This window comes from Drosophila yakuba, chromosome 3R, assembly GCF_016746365.2.
Source record: "Drosophila yakuba strain Tai18E2 chromosome 3R, Prin_Dyak_Tai18E2_2.1, whole genome shotgun sequence".
NCBI classification, from domain to species: domain Eukaryota; kingdom Metazoa; phylum Arthropoda; class Insecta; order Diptera; family Drosophilidae; genus Drosophila; species Drosophila yakuba.
The window spans coordinates 13,301,128-13,319,039 of NC_052530.2; the positions used below are offsets into that span (position 1 = coordinate 13,301,128).

General features: G+C 43.9%; 3 protein-coding genes across 3 annotated transcripts; 1 reads left to right on the top strand and 2 right to left on the bottom strand.

Moving 5' to 3' along the window:
- Positions 1 to 547: 547 nt before the first annotated feature.
- On the bottom strand, positions 548 to 2,564 carry LOC6536673 (basic proline-rich protein). Its single transcript, XM_002097210.2, has 3 exons — positions 2,520 to 2,564; positions 1,806 to 2,444; positions 548 to 1,711 (listed from the first exon to the last, which is right to left on the bottom strand). Exons 1-3 carry the CDS (start codon positions 2,548 to 2,550, stop codon positions 594 to 596), a joined length of 1,788 nt encoding a protein of 595 aa, XP_002097246.1. The 5' UTR covers positions 2,551 to 2,564; the 3' UTR covers positions 548 to 593.
- Positions 2,565 to 3,206: 642 nt separating this feature from the next.
- On the bottom strand, positions 3,207 to 16,843 carry LOC6536674 (peroxidase). Its single transcript, XM_002097211.4, has 9 exons — positions 16,438 to 16,843; positions 5,689 to 5,858; positions 5,426 to 5,632; positions 5,155 to 5,366; positions 4,346 to 5,090; positions 4,128 to 4,284; positions 3,698 to 4,067; positions 3,529 to 3,634; positions 3,207 to 3,460 (listed from the first exon to the last, which is right to left on the bottom strand). The coding sequence occupies exons 2-9, from the start codon at positions 5,856 to 5,858 to the stop codon at positions 3,355 to 3,357; spliced, it is 2,073 nt and encodes a 690-aa protein (XP_002097247.1). The 5' UTR covers positions 16,438 to 16,843; the 3' UTR covers positions 3,207 to 3,354.
- On the top strand, positions 10,228 to 12,399 carry LOC6536675 (adenylosuccinate lyase). Its single transcript, XM_002097212.4, has one exon. The coding sequence runs from the start codon at positions 10,352 to 10,354 to the stop codon at positions 11,795 to 11,797; it is 1,446 nt and encodes a 481-aa protein (XP_002097248.1). The 5' UTR covers positions 10,228 to 10,351; the 3' UTR covers positions 11,798 to 12,399.
- Positions 16,844 to 17,912: the final 1,069 nt, after the last annotated feature.

The following is a 17,912-nucleotide window of genomic DNA, read 5'->3' on the forward strand; positions in this document are numbered from 1 at the left end:
ACAATTTAAATTTAAATGTGGGGGAACTTTTTTATTTCAATCAACCTAATAACTGCAAACATTTGGCAAGATGGAAAGAAAACTGAATGTTAATGCTCAATCAATTTCTAATCTGCAAACAGTTAAATACATAAAAAAGCACTTTTACTTGCCCAGCTGATAAGATTCAATAATTTACCATTGTATTATGAAAAATGATTTGAGTTTACAATTTCAGTCGAACGTTATTGAATTAATGGCTTATTTCTTTGTGATTTCACTTTTTCATATCTTTGTCCATTGTTATTTTATAGACAATCTCACAGAGCCACAGCCACTTCCAAGAACAACGGAACTATTTTGACAGCTAACAATAACCAAGTTTATTGTTTATTTATTTAAATTTGTTGCTTAGAAATTCTGTGAGATGATCTTGTTGGCCAAAATTAAAATCAGAGGTTAACTGCTCTTTGTCAATTATTATATTTAAATTATTAACTGTATTAAAAACCCTAAACGAATCGCTAAACTTTTGGCGATTTAAAAATTTAAGATAAACACAATAAGGTTCATATTTCAAAGTTATTTTTTATTTTCTGGTGGTGTTGGCTTATTTATGTATCATACTGTTCATAGGCGTAAATGTGAAAAGGATTTCGAGGAGTTCCAATTGACAGGATAATTGGACCTTTTTTAGTTCGCTCCTCAATTTCATCTCCATCCATAGCTGCGTTATCCTCCAGCAAATTCACAATGTCCATCTCGTCCTCCATTAAATGGTCCTCTTCTATCGCATCTTCCCCTTCTGTTACCACATAGTTTGGATCCTCATCATCGATTTCTTCAGCGCCACTCGGAGATTCGGGACTCTCCACTGTATTATCTGCATATTCAATGCCGTAGCCCGAATCCTCAGGTTCCGTCTCCAAGTCAATGGGCTCATTGGACATTACTTCTTCGCCCTCTATGGAACCATTTTCATTGTCATCAATTATGTTCTCGACGACCTCCACATTTTCATCCAGCAAGTCCACATCATCCCGTGGACTTTGTTCGCCACTACCCTCTGGCTCAGTGGGCTTCGGTTGATGATGATGGTGGTGCTGATGGTGTGTAGGCTGGCTGTGTCCTCCACTTCCGTGAGTACCAGAGTGGGGGTGTGTGTTGTGTGTGCCCTGCCCTCCGTGGTCGTGTGGGGGATGATGGTGGCTATGTCCTCCGTTATTGTGTGGGGGTGGATTATGGTTATGCTCTCCGTTGCCGTGAGATGGATGATGGTGGTGGTGTCCTCCGTGATTGTGGGGTGGATGATGGTGATTGTGGGAAGGAGGATGATGGTGATGTCCCTTGTCTCCGCCATCATGTGGATGGTGAGGTGGATAAGGTGGCGGATAGGGGCCTGGATAATTATGGCCTGGATGATGATGGTCTCCATGGCCGCCGTGGGGTGGATACGGGTAGTGGCCTCCCTTATCGTGTCCTGGAGGATAATAGTGATGGTGGTGTCCGCCCTTGTCTCCCTTGTGACCTCCTTTGTGACCTTTGTCTCCTTTATGTCCCTTTGAGGGCCAGGGCACTGGCACTGGGAGAGGAATCCATGGTCCTGGATATGGTCCAGGTGGTGGATACGGATACGATGGGTATGGGTACGATGGTGGCGGAGGTGGTGGTGGTGGTGGGGGAGGGGGATACGCAGAGCCTGGAGGTCCTGGAGGACCCGGTGGTCCCGTTCCTGCGAAAGATTTAAAACTCAATATTGTACCTTACAATATTTGTACTGTTTTTGCGTGGACCGTTGGGATGTATAAGTAACGACTCTCACTTACCTGGTGGACCAGGAGGTCCGGGAGGACCCTTGGATCCCTTGTGGTGATGATGGTGGCCATGGTCACCTTTCTGTGGTGGCAATGGTATGGGAACTATAATTGGAGGAGTCACGATCGGTGGCTGCGGATGATGTGGGTGCGGGTGTGGATGTGGTGGCGGTGGTGGAGGAGGGGGAGGTGGAGGTGGCGGCGGTGGTGGCGGTGCTGGCGCTGGATGATGATGATGGTGATCATGATGATCATGATGACCATGTCCCGATTTGTGACTGGGTGGGCCGGGTAGCCCCGGTGGGCCAATGGGTCCCGGTTGTCCTGGTTGACCTGGTTGGCCTGGTAATCCGTAGTGACCTCGCTCTCCCTTCTCCCCTCGCTCGCCCTTGGAGCCAGTGTGTCCCTTGGGACCTTGAGGACCAGGGGTTCCTGGTAAGCCCGGTGGTCCTGGAGGACCCGGTGGCCCTGGCGGGCAATTACAGTGCTGTGGTTGAGGTGGTGGCGGTGGTGGTGGGTAATAGTGCTGTGGTGGCAGTTTGTAGATCACACTTTGTGCTGGCGCCGGAGCTGGAGCTGCTTGAAGAGAGGCTATCAGTCTGCCGGTCTCGGCACTTGGGTTCTTGGAATTCACTTGGCCAAAGGCCCAGCCTGGAAAGCAAATAAATCGCATTTAGAAATCAGATCTATCCTGTTTTAATTAGATTGACTGGGGGATTCCCTTACCTATCCAAAAAATCACTGCGAACAGCCTCATGGCGAAATGGCATCTGCTGCCTTTCTCCGGCGGACGGATCACTTTTATACCGCATTATGAACTGCTAATCTCGTATGCACACTTTGTTTAAATCACTTTCATTAATCTAGATTCATCAGAACCGTTATATCATGTCCATTCAGAAATCTGCTCGCCAAATCTCTCGGAAAATATGCAAACCTGTTTGAGACGATGCTATCATCCTAGGTTCTCTCTAAACTTATGTAAATTTATGTCCACTCCAAAAGTGGACAGCCTCTGAAGTATTAATATGTTAACTCCCATATGAAAACAGAATATGAAGACATATGCAAAAAAGAACAGATTCTTTGTTGTCGATTGTTCAGCTTTACGATTCGAATGAACAATGACTGAAAAACAGCAGAAAAAAGAGTTTTGTCTCTTAATTGGCCGTTTCTATCAACTTGTTCACACCTCGGTCGCGCGCCTCCATATGATTAACCCCGATGAATCGGAGCTATCCCAAAGTCAACGAAAGTGTAAAGGTTTTCGGACCCGGCGTTTCATTATCTGGACATATTGCATAAGAAGGGGAGGGACTGGAGACCTTCGCCCTTGACTTATTTTCATATCAATTAAAACCCTACAATGCGAGCTTACACACATTATAGGTCAGGAGAAAGGAAAGCTGATTATTTAAATGGTAAGGCTTTATTTCTGTACATCAGTTGGGGGCATTATCATACAGGGTGGGGGAAGGGACTTCGCATTAACGATTATGTTACTGATTAAGCTAAAGGTATTTGTATTCAACTAGTTAACCATAGATCCCGCAGCAAGGGATTACTTTTTTCCGTAGTGCGACGGATCTACAGTGGCATATGGCTTTTGATCAATCCATTTGGTGAGGTCGACTTGTGGAATATTTGAGCACGGCATGATCGGATTCCTGTAATTTAACAAATAGTTTAGTAACTTGAACTATCCCTAAATCCTATATTTTCAGTTCTAGCTTACGAATGCGAAACAGTTCTGAAAGCTTCGGGCTGCATAGATGAAATGTGGTTGCCATTGTCGCACAGCAAACGGGCCATACTGGCCTTTCGCAGCTCCTCCAGTTGATCTATGAAAAGAGGTTTTTATACATTAATATTTTGATTTTTCCAGAGAGGAAAGGTTTATTTACCGGGCGTAAATCCGGTGAGCTTGTCTCCGTTTTCGAAGAAGAAACGATCTCCCACCCTGGTCCTGTAGAACTGTTCAGTCAGGATACACAGGAAGGTGGGTCCAGCCAAAGCTCCGGCCACATGCGCCTCCAATGAGGCTCCCACAGTCAGGTCCACGTCTTCGTGGCTCGGGTACAGCGACTTCAGTTTCTCCAGAATGGGTGGACTGATTAGATCACCGTATCCCTCCCACGAGTGGGCACGTCTCAGTCCGCAGAATTCCCTCATGTCATTGTAGGAGGCCAGACCGTGATCGCGGTTACGCTGAATGTCCAGGGATCGCAGATCGGAACCAAAAGGCATGTTTCTTCTGAACAGGAAGTGCTTGATCTAGGCCAGGAAAGGTCAGCATTGAGAAAGGTGGACTAATTTAGCTATTTGTGTACCCACCTGCCGGTCAAAGTTGATATCAGTTAGCTCCTCGGGCTGTGTGGCATGTCCTCTGGTCAGGGAATCAAAGTTATCTCCCACCTCGATAATGCCGGGACGGTTGAACCAGTCGCTGAGGGTCAGAGAGCCGAGAACTTGACGCAGCTCGGACAGAAGGCTGTACAAAAATATTATAATTAAAAAAACCCCTTTAGCTCTAATAGTAAAGAGTCACTTACTCCAAGCGACCTTCAATCTGGGAATGGAAGTATCTGAAAGCGGCCGTCGCATGCTCATTCAGCACCGATGGATCGATGGTATGATCGTAATCGTTGATATAGCTTCCGGACGGAGCCTTGTAGATCAGCTGGTTCTTCAGCATGTTCTCGCCGCCCAGAAAGATGGGCAGCCATTCGTAGTAACTGATTTGCTGATACTGGGCAATGTTGATCTTTCGCGCCTCCTGGAACAGCGTGCGATCATCGTAGTGTGGATTCAGGGCCGACAAGGCGTCTGCAATGCGATTGTGTTCACGCAGCAGGATCGTCTGGAGAATGGCCAGCCCCGGATTTTGGTTGACCCTCACGTCCCCAGAACGGTAGCACACCTCACTGGCATCAACGGCATCACAATCGCCGGTCACATTTCGAGAAAGTGGCAGCCACTTGGCTCCGTTACGCTCCTCCACAATCATACGTCCTCCCTGGAACTCCCGGATATCGCTGTTCTGCTGAATGGAATTGCCGTATACCAGCGAGAGATCCAAATACGAGGTGACCACCGTCAGCTGCTCCGCTGGGCCACCGTGGTACTGGCAGTTGGAGTCCCGATCCGTCAGAGTGCGCACAAAGTTGAGGCACTCAGTGCCCACTTGGGAGTAAGCCGGATCGTGGGGTGGCACAATAATGGCGAAACAGGTCTTGTGCGCGGTGTCCAGGCCAATCAGACGACCATCGTCGGTGCAACAACGTGTGGGATGCTTTTCTGTTGGATATTCAAGCGTCTTTATCAAGGAACATACATTTATAGTTTGAGATGTAGTACTTACTGGACTGAGTGCCACCCGCCTGCATGCTCATATCGTGGGTCATGATCTGGCCCCACTGCATGTTGTGAAGCGTGAACTCCGGATCGGGTACATCCTGTTCTCCAAAGGCCACCAAGGAAACAAGACGAGCACTGGGCAACTCATCTCCCGTCACGGATCTAGTGGGTGCCGAAATGCCGTCGGCATATTTGGGAGTCAGCAGGCGTCCATACCTAGTAAGATCATAGAAAATAAACACCTTAAACTCTTAACAGAATCTAATAAAAATTACTTGGAATTGGCCACTCCTAGGCCAGGTTGCTCCAGGTGATTGCAGGATCCGTCCAAGGTGCGGTAAGCACTTTTCTCGCAAGCTGCCGGAGGAGCAGCACATGACACCCTACCAGCAGTAGGAAAGCTGTAACCATAAGCGGTTACGGGAGGACTGGCAGGCGAGGAAAACGGATTTTGTGGAGCCGGAGAAGTCGGCAGGCTGTTCCTAAAAATTAAGGACTCACATTAGAGAACGGAGAAAGAAGTTTTCTCAACGCTTACCCAATTACATATGGAGCCGAGCCTTGTAGGTAACTGAATCCATGATAGTTGGGAAAAGATGATTGGGGATGATTGTGGACTATATGGTAGCCCGAGGAAACTTTCAGCCCAAGTGCACATGAGATGAATCCCAAGAGGGCCAAGAGCTGAAGATCTCGTGCCCTAATCATCTGAAATTAAAATTGACACATTTAAATAAATGAATACTTAAAGCGTTGCAAGGAATTAGTGCTATGGAATTTGTATTTCCTGTTCAAAAAGAAACACATTCATAATAAATCATGAATATTGTGGTCCAAGGTCTCCGCCATTTACGGCCATCGACAATCTATGGATATGGCATCCTGAACAACATGGGAAAAGGTTGTTAGCACACCTAACACACTCAGCAACTCAAGTGGTGCTGGTATGGTAACCCAAATAAAAACTGTGTTTTTTGCAGAGGCACCTGCAATTGGCCAAAAGAGCATACATTGTATCTATCCCAGCGGCTGATACGTGAAGCCAACACTACCGACTTGGACTCGTTGGACACATTGAACACTTTGGACACATTTCATGTTCGCCGGCTGCAGACGGCAAGTGAACTACAACTGGAACGTTTTGCATTTTTTTGCGGCAGCCGATCGATCTGGACTCCGGCTCCTTTGGCTCACATATGGTCACAACAGGTTTCATCACCGTTTTGGTGCGCATTCATTATTATTTATTGCGACATTTTAGTACGAACATGTTCATTGCTCAGACCCGGCTATCTGGGTATTATGTGTACTATATGGTATTGGGCTAAAACCCCATAGTTTAAACACCGAACAGAAAACAACAAACCCAACCCCAAGCATAAATCTGAGCACAATGAATCCAATTCAGATGCAGATTCGAGTGCTCAAGGCGCGCAAAAGCGTGAAAAGTCTCATAATTGTTTTATGGCAACTGCATATTTGACCAATTTGCAAGCTACTTATGTAAACAGACCGAATCGACAGTAATGGTTAGCTTTACATAATGAATTTGTCTGCGGCCCCGTTCTGCCGACTAAGCCAACTCATTCCCAACCTTTTCCACAAAAGGCCAGCTGCTGCTGCTGCATGCAAATCCGCATCCATCGGCATCCACCACCAGAAACCCCACAAAATAAAACAAAGGCACCCCTCTGTCAATGTTTTAATTGCATGCCGTGCAGAACAATGGACCAGACAACAATTCGAGTTCGTGCCATGAGTCTTACACTTTCCGGGACCCTGGATCCAAGTTGATCGGCCGATTGGCGGTGGCCCTCTCCAGGAAACCATCGCCTACACTTGAAGTCAAGTTGGCCCTTGCCTAATTTACAGATTTCATGGGCATGCAAATGTGTTAGAAATTGTATCTATACATTTTTTTAATTTGTGATAGAAATTGATATAAATAAATCTATTAATACCTCTTTTCCAGCATAGCGACCTATTTTGGCTAGCTTATAGGCTTGTAAATTAATAATTATTGAGCATGAAAAAATTGCGAGAATTTTGATAGTAAGTATTGAATATTTATGCCTGAATGTTTGGAAACAAAATACATTGATATACTTTCATCAGTACTGCCTTAGCAATAGAACTTAATAGTTTCCCATGTTTTTTTGAGTGCATCTCTGGGGTTTTAAAATTCGAATGGGGTCAACGGGTGATTGGAACCGATGATTGGCTGGATTTAAAACCACAACGCCAACATCGCCGCCTGTCAATAGAAAAGAGTGCTGTATTCAAGTCTCGACTTAAATTTGAATTGCAGTCTCAGGCGGACACGCCAAGGCAATCCAATCCATATGCAAGTTAGCTCAGAAAACAGCAGCCGTTGGTCAGGGCCGTCATCAGCATTGTTGGTTTCAGCCTTAATGAGACGTACTAGACACGAATGACTGGGACATAAAAATATCCGATGTGGCTATCGCTGAAATCTGTAACAGAACACAAGAGAACCTCTGAAAGATCTTGGCGATTTGCGAATCGCGAATCGGACGGACATGTCGTGGCTATAATGGTCACAAGAACCGCTTGGCCGCGCCATTATATTCTAATTTACCATGCAGTCCCTTTCTAAAAAATGAATACATGCATATAATTTCATCGTGCCGCCTTCTTGCAAAGCAAATATTTACGATCACAAAGTTGTAAAACAGCGAAATGAGTGAATTAATTTAATATAAACTACTTGACAATATCAAAATTATTTGTATGAAATCATGTTGCAGTGCAGCATCAGACAGATTGTTTATTGTTGAATTAAACCATTTTCATCAAGTGAGTTTTAAGTTAAAGAATTTTCTTAGGCACTGGGGTGAGATAGAGAAAAGGAATAGAAGAAAACAAAATTGGTTTTCCCATTACTCCACTAACTCCTTTTATCCATTCTTACTCCAACTTCAATCCCAAATTTCGCAACAATTGAAGTTATTACTGGCTGGCGTAAATTGTACACCAAAAAGAATTGGCTAGACTAACCTAATGATCTTTCCATAGCATTAACATATTTTACGCGCACTTCAATTCCGAAACTAGTTTGCTTTACAATTTAAAAGCCTGCAAACGTTGATTTATGATTTGGTTTTGATTGACTTTCCCAAAACTATGGGCGCAGACCAAAAAATGAGTTATGGATTTTTCAACCACATGACAAGAAAAGGCCAACGGAAAAGTTACGTCATTTTTGCGGAAGGGCTCAATTTGTTTTGGTCATGTCTGTACTTTTTTATCTTTGGCTAATTTCATGATTGACATAGACCATACGTTATGCAGCCATGCACTTAAATGGTGCAAGTGCACCCATATATGAGCTTTCATAGAAGGCGTGGTAAGTTTGGCCAGATCTAGTGACGAAATTGGCCAACGCGAGCAAATTTTTTACGACTTTAACGACTTCTAATTAAAAACGAATTCATATCCCGAGCTATTTGGTGATCATTAAAGTGTAAAATAGTGCATGGGACGCCTGGTGATGCCGTGATTGATTTATTGGCTGGCTTTGGCCAACTATATACCATATAAGACCTGCTCTATAACCGGAGAGCGACAACATCATTGCAATCGGTTGTATTTGGCGGAGGTATAGGTATGAAAAACGCGGCTACGTGGCGTGCACACAAATCGAGGACATTCCGATTTGTCCGACCGATACAGTAACAAGCACTAATTGAAATGGCCATTTAAAAGGAAAGTGTCCCAAGCGTCGAGCACCTAAAACTGCAAAAATGGGACCCGGACCCATCAGAAGCTGTCACTGCTCTGGTATTTCTTTATTTCTTACGGGATCCCCAGTTTCGCAACTCGAGAAATCCGCGCGTTAATTACAAAATATGTGTCGTTTCAAATCAAAATTTATGCAAGCCAATGGCAGCATTTTGTCAAAGTGCCGTCAATATGCAATTTCATAGCCAACCGACTGCGGTGATTTACGTAACATAAGTTAGATCACAAGATCTCAGTGGTATTAAGATAAAGTTCGAAATACAAATCGAGATCTCGTGCCCAGGCCCACGCTCTTGGAAATCTTGGAGCTTGGACACTTGGACGGCGAATTTTTCAGCCTTCTGAATTTGGAAGCTATTTGGATATTTTCACACATGCCAAATGCAATTTGCAATCGCCTTAGATGCGGTGCACTAATTGATTCTTAACTGTACTGCACCGAATTCGTCGAACCAGTTCTGTTCCAAGTGGTCACTATTTTTGGTTGGTCATTATGTGTATGTTTTGGCTCTTTCTGATGCAAATTAAAATTGTCCACAAAGTGCTTGACATTTTTCGATTTGAATTACTTTTTACGGCCTTCCCATTAATAAGACTACCGTGGCAAAAGTTAAGATCTGATTTGTATCTTATGGCTAGTTGGATTTTTTGCATTTTACTCAATGAAAACTAGTTCATATTTTTTCTGGTTTTTCTTTTACATTTTTGCCATTTTTTTCAAAAAGATGTGATTTTTTATTTATAACCAGCTAGTTATGGAGTGCGACTTATCGAAAATTATCTGATTCGCTTGTCTACGACTTTGATGGTTGACTTTATTTCTAGTTTTAATGACGTTGTTATTTTAGTCGTACAACCTAGTAAACGTGAATTAATATTAAGCAGCTTTTTATTGATTTTTGGTCGCTTTAATTGTTAGTTAAAACAACCGAAACATTAGCTACCACCATACTTAACTTAACATACTTGACCTGTGCTCTCAACCAACTAAAAACGTAATGCTTACAGCTAAGGAATTCGTTAGATTTAATTGAATATAATTGAATAGTGGCAAGGTTAAATAATGTTGTAGTTATTTTATTTTCTTAAATTTATCATAGAAGCTTAAACCTTAAAGGCTATCAATTGACGAAACTTTATGGGCTAAAATAATGAAACATATATAAATATAAAATATACCCTTTTAGGACTCCTTTTTTTGAATAAATTCCAATTAGCCCACTTCCCATTAACGGTCCATTTAGAACTTGGTATATTAGTGTGTGCGTGTGGTATATTTTACATCGCCCTAGCGCAAGTCGGTCACACTGGCCCGCCACATGTGAGAAGTCGCTCAATTAAGCAACAGTTGTTTTTCGACTCTTCGCTCGTAATTACGCACTATTGGCCCGGCGGATTTGTGATTTATAGTCAATAATCTCCTACATAGAATACCAAACATGGCTAGCAACTACGAGGGCTACAAGTCGCCGCTGAGCACCCGGTACGCCAGCAAAGAGATGCAGTTCCTCTTCAGTGACCAGAACAAGTTCTCCACCTGGCGCCGGTTGTGGGTGTGGCTGGCGAAGGCGGAGAGCAGGCTGGGATTGGAGATCAGCGATGCCCAGATTGCCGAGATGGAGCTGCAGATCAGCAACATCGACTTTGAGGCGGCCGCCGCCGAGGAGCGACTTACGCGCCACGACGTAATGGCCCACGTCCATGTCTTTGCCAAACAGTGTCCCTCTGCTGCGCCGGTGATCCATTTAGGAGCCACCTCGTGCTATGTGGGCGACAACACTGATCTGATTGTACTGAGGGACGCTCTGAAACTGCTCCTCCCACGAGTCGCCAGCGTGATAGCTCGTCTAAGCCAGTTTGCCCAGAGCTACAAAGATCAGCCCACGTTGGGATTCACCCATCTCCAGCCCGCCCAGTTGACCACGGTGGGAAAGCGGGCCTGCCTGTGGATCCAGGATCTGATCATGGACGAACGAGCCCTGTCCCGGTGTTTAGAGGATCTGCGCTTCCGGGGAGTCAAGGGCACTACTGGTACCCAGGCCTCCTTCCTGCAGCTCTTCAATGGGGATGGCGAGAAGGTGAAGCAGCTGGATCTGTTGGTCACCGAACTGGCTGGTTTTAAGAAGGCCTATGCGGTAACCGGACAAACATACTCCCGGAAGGTGGATGTGGAGATCGTGGCCGCTCTTGCCAGCCTCGGCACCACCATCCACAAGATGTGCTCCGACCTGCGCATCCTCGCCTCCCGCAAAGAGCTGGAAGAGCCCTTCGAGAGCACCCAGATTGGCTCCTCGGCCATGCCCTACAAGAGGAACCCCATGCGCTCTGAACGTTGTTGCGCGCTGGCCCGACACCTTATCACCTTGTTCAGCAGTGCCGCTAATACACATGCCACCCAGTGGCTGGAACGCACCCTGGATGACTCTGCCAACAGAAGGTTGACCCTTTCTGAGGCCTTCTTGGCTGCGGATGCCGCTCTGCTTACTCTGCTGAACATCTCGCAGGGATTGGTCGTCTACCCGAAGGTGATTGAACGGCACATTTCGCAGGAGCTTCCCTTCATGTCCACGGAGAACATAATCATGGCCATGGTGAAGGCCGGAGGAGATCGCCAGGTGTGCCACGAGAAGATTCGCGTGCTGTCCCAGGAGGCCGGAGCCCAGGTGAAGCAGCACGGCAAGGACAACGATCTGGTGGAGCGAGTGCGCAAGGATCCCTACTTTTCGCCCATCCTGGAGCAACTGGACACCATTCTGGATGCCAAAACATTCACTGGACGAGCCAGCGACCAAGTAGGCGAGTTCGTCAAGGAGGAGGTGGATCCCGTGCTGGCACGCTACTCGGATGCCCTGAAGAACGTTCAAGACGTCAAGCTGAACATCTAGACGCCCATTATGTTGCCCTGTATTAAGCACCGAATTTGATTTTGTAAAATACACACTAACATTCGCACCAAACCAACTGCGTCAGCCACTGGATGCAGTCAACGTTATCACCTTTTCGACTCAATGGGTCGCTCGATGGCAGTCAAACCCCCGGCGTGTTTGTCTTTCTGTTTTTGTCTTTGTTTTGCCAGCTTATTTACAATTAAATGCTAAAGTCGAAAAACAAAACCACAAGCCTCGGATCGAACTCAAGTCGACGTTCTTGATCCGAGTAAACGTAAACATATACCTTTAAATATATTTGCCGCCTGTGCCTTTCCCGTTCGCCACTCGGGCTGACATATCACGACTCCAATGATGCGGGCACAGTAGGTCTCTGGGTCTCATGCCGCTTGCTTTACTTTTAATTACTCGTATACGGTATACCACATATAAAACATAACATGGCCAAGTGCTGAGAATTTTCTTGGCGGGCGCATAAACAGTTGCTACTGGCTTTAAGTTGAAGAATATCTTATGCTTAAATCTTGTTTCCATAATTAAGATTGTTTTGACGAAAACTGAAATATCATATCATAATAAAGTATACGAGCCCATAAAAAGTAAGTGTACGACACTGGTTTGCTAATCAGCAGCGTCTCGCCAAAGAGGTCGTCTCACTATTGCTGTTGCTAAAGGGATTATCACATTTACATGAATGACTGCATTCAGATCAGATAAGATCGCAATGGGTTTATTAACTCACTAGTTGGAGAATAAACATGAATATGAAATATGAATATGGAATCGGATAGTACGAACACTGTAACTCATTTAATAGTTTTACATATAACTTTTGAAAACAAAGTTTAGAAATTTAATCCCCTGAATGTTAAGCAGGGAAAGTAAATTAAGTTTAAATGAATGAAAATCTATTAAAAAGCTATTTGAATCACTACAGAAGCAGCACGAGCTTTTCGAGCTTGTTTATTAGCTGCTAATAGATTTGCTTGTCTGCATTGGGTGGCCATAACATTTTAATCAACCCGACGACAACAGGCTCCAAGTTTCCTTTTTGGTCGACTGATGGCTGGGAAATGATGAGCCGAACGTGTGCCGCACTTGTGTGAATGAAGTGGCGACAAGCCGCTCGACTAATTAAGCTCAGTGTCGCGACATGGAAAAACGAATTAAAAACAAAGAAATACACCGGAGACAAGACGCGATTTATGATCCGCTACCTGGTTTGGTTGAATCTTGTATGCTGAGCTGTTGAGTTGTTTAGTTGTTGAGTTGTTGTATTGGCTCGCTGCAATTAAAACTAATGTAATTACGATGGTCCGGTTAACACGCAAAGTACGGCAGTGACAATACAATGCCAACCAGAGCAGGGAAAACTCTTGCAACAGCTATTCGAAAACGGAAGCTTCCGCCGAAGACAATCCGTTCGGCACGCGAGATACAATTTCTTCATTAAAGTGTATCGCACTCGAGAAATGTGTTACTGCAATGTCGGCTCGTTTTTCTGGATATGCATTCACGCAATCACTCAAAAGACCGCCGCCCTTATTGAATCACATTTTCCCAGGCCCATTAATCGGCCGCGACCTTCCAGTCGGGAAATTTTTACTATTACGCTCGTAGGATTGCAATGGCAGGAAGCAAGGAAAGCTTATCTCCAGTTTCATGAACAAGTCGTGACAGACGCCCCGTGAATCAGCTAACCGACGAGCGGTTGCGGACCAACTAAAGTGGTAATGGACGCCAATTATGGACGAGCCATGTGGCCACTTGCCACTTGCTGCTGCCGTTGACCGTTGCAAGCTGGTCGGTTTGGGGGTACGGAGACCTTGACTTTGAAACGGCGGTGCAATTGGCAAAACTGGTTGGACCCGAATACACAATCGCTTTCTTTGGGTTTTGCCTCGATTGGATCAATTGGATCAATCGCAGTTGGCCGACTGTAATGGGGATTAAGTCATGGAAATCACGAAAATCGTCTGGCATTACAATCGATGTAAACGTTACCGATCTGTTATGCAAAATTTAATTTAAATATGTAGCCAAGCGCGTTAAATGCTTTTGATGCTGGATACTGAAGTTTAAGTCAGCATTAAATGCTTACCAATAAAAATTGACAATCAGCTCGATTTTAAGGTGACCGTAATTTAAATATCTCTCTTTATCTTGTGTGAAAAGTGTGCTGCATTTATTAGAAAGTTAAGTTCAGCAACTGCGATCAACTAAAGTTATAAAGACCCTGTTTATAAAATCTTAGTAATGTTTCACAATATCATATATCAGTTTTATTGATAAGTTACGTTATCTTTGACGAATCTTTCTTACTACTTTACTCGACGAAAAGCGGCTATAAATACACACGATCTCCATATGATAATAACTGCAATGATAAAGGTTGACTGTGGTAAACACCAAAGCATTTTGAAAGTCTGTGGTCATCAGGCACATTCCACAAGCTCCTCAGCTAATTAATTATTCTATTGTTTAATTCGCTCAGGTAATTGCAATAATTGGCCGCGTTTGTGGGGTGCTCTGTGGTTCTTGGGCGAATTAATACGCCATGTGGGCTGCGCACACGCCGGGCTGTCTGCCATGAAGGAGTCCAAACAATTTCAGACACCGCCTTCGATTTGGCAAGCCGACTTGTGCACGAGATTGGGTGCAACGTCCGTAAAAACGCCCACTTCTCTATGTGACCAGTAGCTGCATACATACTATACTAATCCAGTTATTTTTAGACATTCAATGCGTAGACATATTGGTCTTAATTGGGTTTCAACCTGTGGAATGGATGGACGTTTGGGACAGTAGACAGTAGACAGTAGTAGTATTCACTAAGTAGATTCATTCACTTTGGAGTTGGCCAAGTTGTGAAGTGAATATTTCTTAAGTGGGTGGGGGTGGCTAATCTGTTTGCTGACGTAATTTTGGAACGATTTGGTATGAGTATTAATAACTGGGACTAACTAGCTGGATTGAACACCAGAAGTGAATTATGCATGTCTGTCAATTATGTGCAACTAAACTAATTGCAATGGGGTGGTAGTTGCACAGTCGAGTGTTTCTTGTTTTTCAGCTGACACACGGCAGTATGATAGTTCCCAAAACTAATATCTGCCATTGTTGGAGGTGTCGTGACTCAAAGCGCAGATTTCATTATTTCCTATACAATAAACTAATTTTATGTGAGATCGACCGACAAAGACGGATATACAACAACACCTGTCTGCGACGCCTGCGCAAATTTACATACCTGCGGCCCAAAGATCGTAAATGACTTCTGGGTTTCGAGCTAAATGGCAGCTTGAACAGCATAACCGTTAAGCCTTAAGACCACCAGGTGAATGGCAAGTCGCCAGATGTAATGAAATATATGAAAGTATTAAGGCATACGTCACTATTGGCTGCGTTTGCATAACGGGCTTAAAAGATTCCGATCGATAGAGAAAGTAAAGCCCGCGTAATAAGTCACGGACGATTAAAAACCTGATCCGAATGAGCGATTCAAATGTTCTAGGGGAATAACTCAGCGAATGCTTGATGGCCAGAAGAAAGGAAAATGAATTGTCCGTAGTGTGGAGCATATATCTCAGCTGTCAAGAGCTTGAGATTTATATCAAAGCACTCGAGCCGAATCAAAACACCGGACTTAGTTAGAATGCAGTAAAAAGAAATCAATTCGAGGCATTCAAAAGGCCACGCGGGCGCCGATCAATGTGGTTTTTCGGAATGGTTTTCAGTTTTTGGTCGACTGGAAACCTTTGTCGAAAGACCCGCAATGGAAGCCTGAAGGTCGCCGCATTGGATCTCAAAATAATTGTCTTGCTTGTAATTAAAAGATTTGTTACTTTCAACGCAATGCTTGGGTCAGTTGTTTACCGCCAACGGCTTTCAGAGGTTTTAAAAACAGCGCTTGACCGTAATCTATATTAAAATGTGTAATTTAGAGCAGTTTTGCAAACCGGTATGTGCTTTAAGTACGTGGAGCTATTGTGCTCCATAATTGGCCATTAATTAAAAGACTCATTTCGTTTCAAAACCAAAGCTGTTAACAGAGATATGTGTTTGTACGAACGTTATCCTAACACTGTTTCATTACTAGGTGCCCTTTAAGCAAATTAAGTTGATTATTTGCAATTGTGGTTTTTAAGTTGCAGACTGCAGAATAATTGACATTGGAAGAAAATCATTTATAGAGTTCACGTTAATATTGGTAATTACTCTAAATTAGTGGGTCTGGGTTTTATTTTAGCGATTTGTTGATTACTGAGCACTTGGTTACTAATGACTTGCTAATTATCAGATTGCAGATAAAACTAAATATCGACTTTTTATTCATTAAAGTAATTCATTAAAGTAATCCAATATATTGCGAGGCTGTTGATGCTGACCTAATTTTAATCCAAATAAGATTAGCTGTGCAGATTGCGGTTTTCAAAATTGAGATCAAATCATTAGCATTGGATTTAAAAAATCTTATAATTGTTTTAAACGAAGCACTTAAAGGCATTCCTAGAAATGTAATCTGTAGCATATCTATCGATGATATTTTCAAAGTCTGGTTTATGTTCATACTTTCCGCATGACTTTTCACAGCTATTAAATTGCGTTACCGCACTTTTCGCATAAAATGTACTTACGGTGGCTCGCAGCGAATATCCTTTCTCCCGACGATTAATCAACAGGTTGTTTGCGAACACAATGGAGTTCTTTCACTTTTATTGCCAACGGCTTTGGTGAAGGGGCAGTGGAGGGGTATTCCCTCGCGATACTCAAAGACCGTATTTACAATCGACCAATTTGAAGTGCGCAATCGCGAATTCCACGCTGAGGTGAGCAAATTGCTGCGAATTATGTTGGTTTTCGCGATTACTAGTACTAGTGACGTGAAAACAGCAGTTCACCGTTTAATTGGGTTTGCACCTGCCCACAAAATAGAGGGCTTAGTGCTAATCCGTGGACGATTAACTAGCGGCTGCACTTCTATGCTATGGATTTCGGATCGGGTGGTTAACTGTGGCAAGGCCCAAGGCGAACTAACTGCGCTGCCGCTGAATTTGGGCCTTTTATATCGAATCCGGTGCGCCGCGCATGCGCAAATGTTGGCGTTAGCGTTAGCGTTAACGTTAGCGTTTTTGAGCCGCGTTGAGTTGGTAAGAGCAGGTAAGGCTGGCCGGTTCCACTGTACTTGCATCTGCGAGTGTGTAAATCAAAGGCTCCCCGCATTTCAGCTTTTTTCTCTCTGCTCCAATTTAATGGCGCTATTGAAAACGTCGCTGCGTTTATGCTTTATGTAATTTATGTTCGAACAGTTGTCGCCTTTGGCCAGGACACTACTTATCTCAACTATGTTTTAAGTGTACCTAACGCTATTGGTTATTGGTCTTTATTGCTCGGGAGGAGATCGGCCATCGGCGACCCGCCGACCTTTCTGAGTGCCAAGCTATGTAATGTGGGGACACACGGCTGACATGACCTAGAGAGCTTTTCTTTCGAAAATGTTTCGAAATCCACATTTTGGTTTCATTTTGTGTGTCACTGGCTTTGCGTGACCGTCGTTACGGCTAATTGTTTCATTAATTAAACATTTGGGCCGTCCTAGAGCCAAATGCACATAATTGGGGACACTACTTGGCATAAAAAGACACCCGAATTTTTGTGTGTGAATGCAGTAAATATATTTCAAAGCTACTAAAATACGTTTTATGGATAATTTTAAAGGCAAAATTCAAAGGTAATTTTTATAATTTCTCATGCTTAAAATGTTTGAATGCTTTTCGACTTTTAAATTGACCACAATACGGTTTGAGGCACCTAACAGCAAACAAGAAAAGCGTTTAATGTATGTCTTGCTCGGAATGTTTGCCGCTGTCTAAATCAATCGTATTACCAAATCTCCAAACAGTTGGTAATTATCTGTCAGCATTACCCGGCCGTAAAATGTGCAGTCGACAAAGTTGCATGGAAAGAGGTATGTTTACCTTAGCAAAAAACCAATCATTACAATCGTCACATTCACACACAATTTGATCTGTCAAATGTATTACAGATCGATTAAAAGTCCTATCCGTAACAAAGGTTGACAACAATCAGGTATCAGTCATAACTCGTTTGC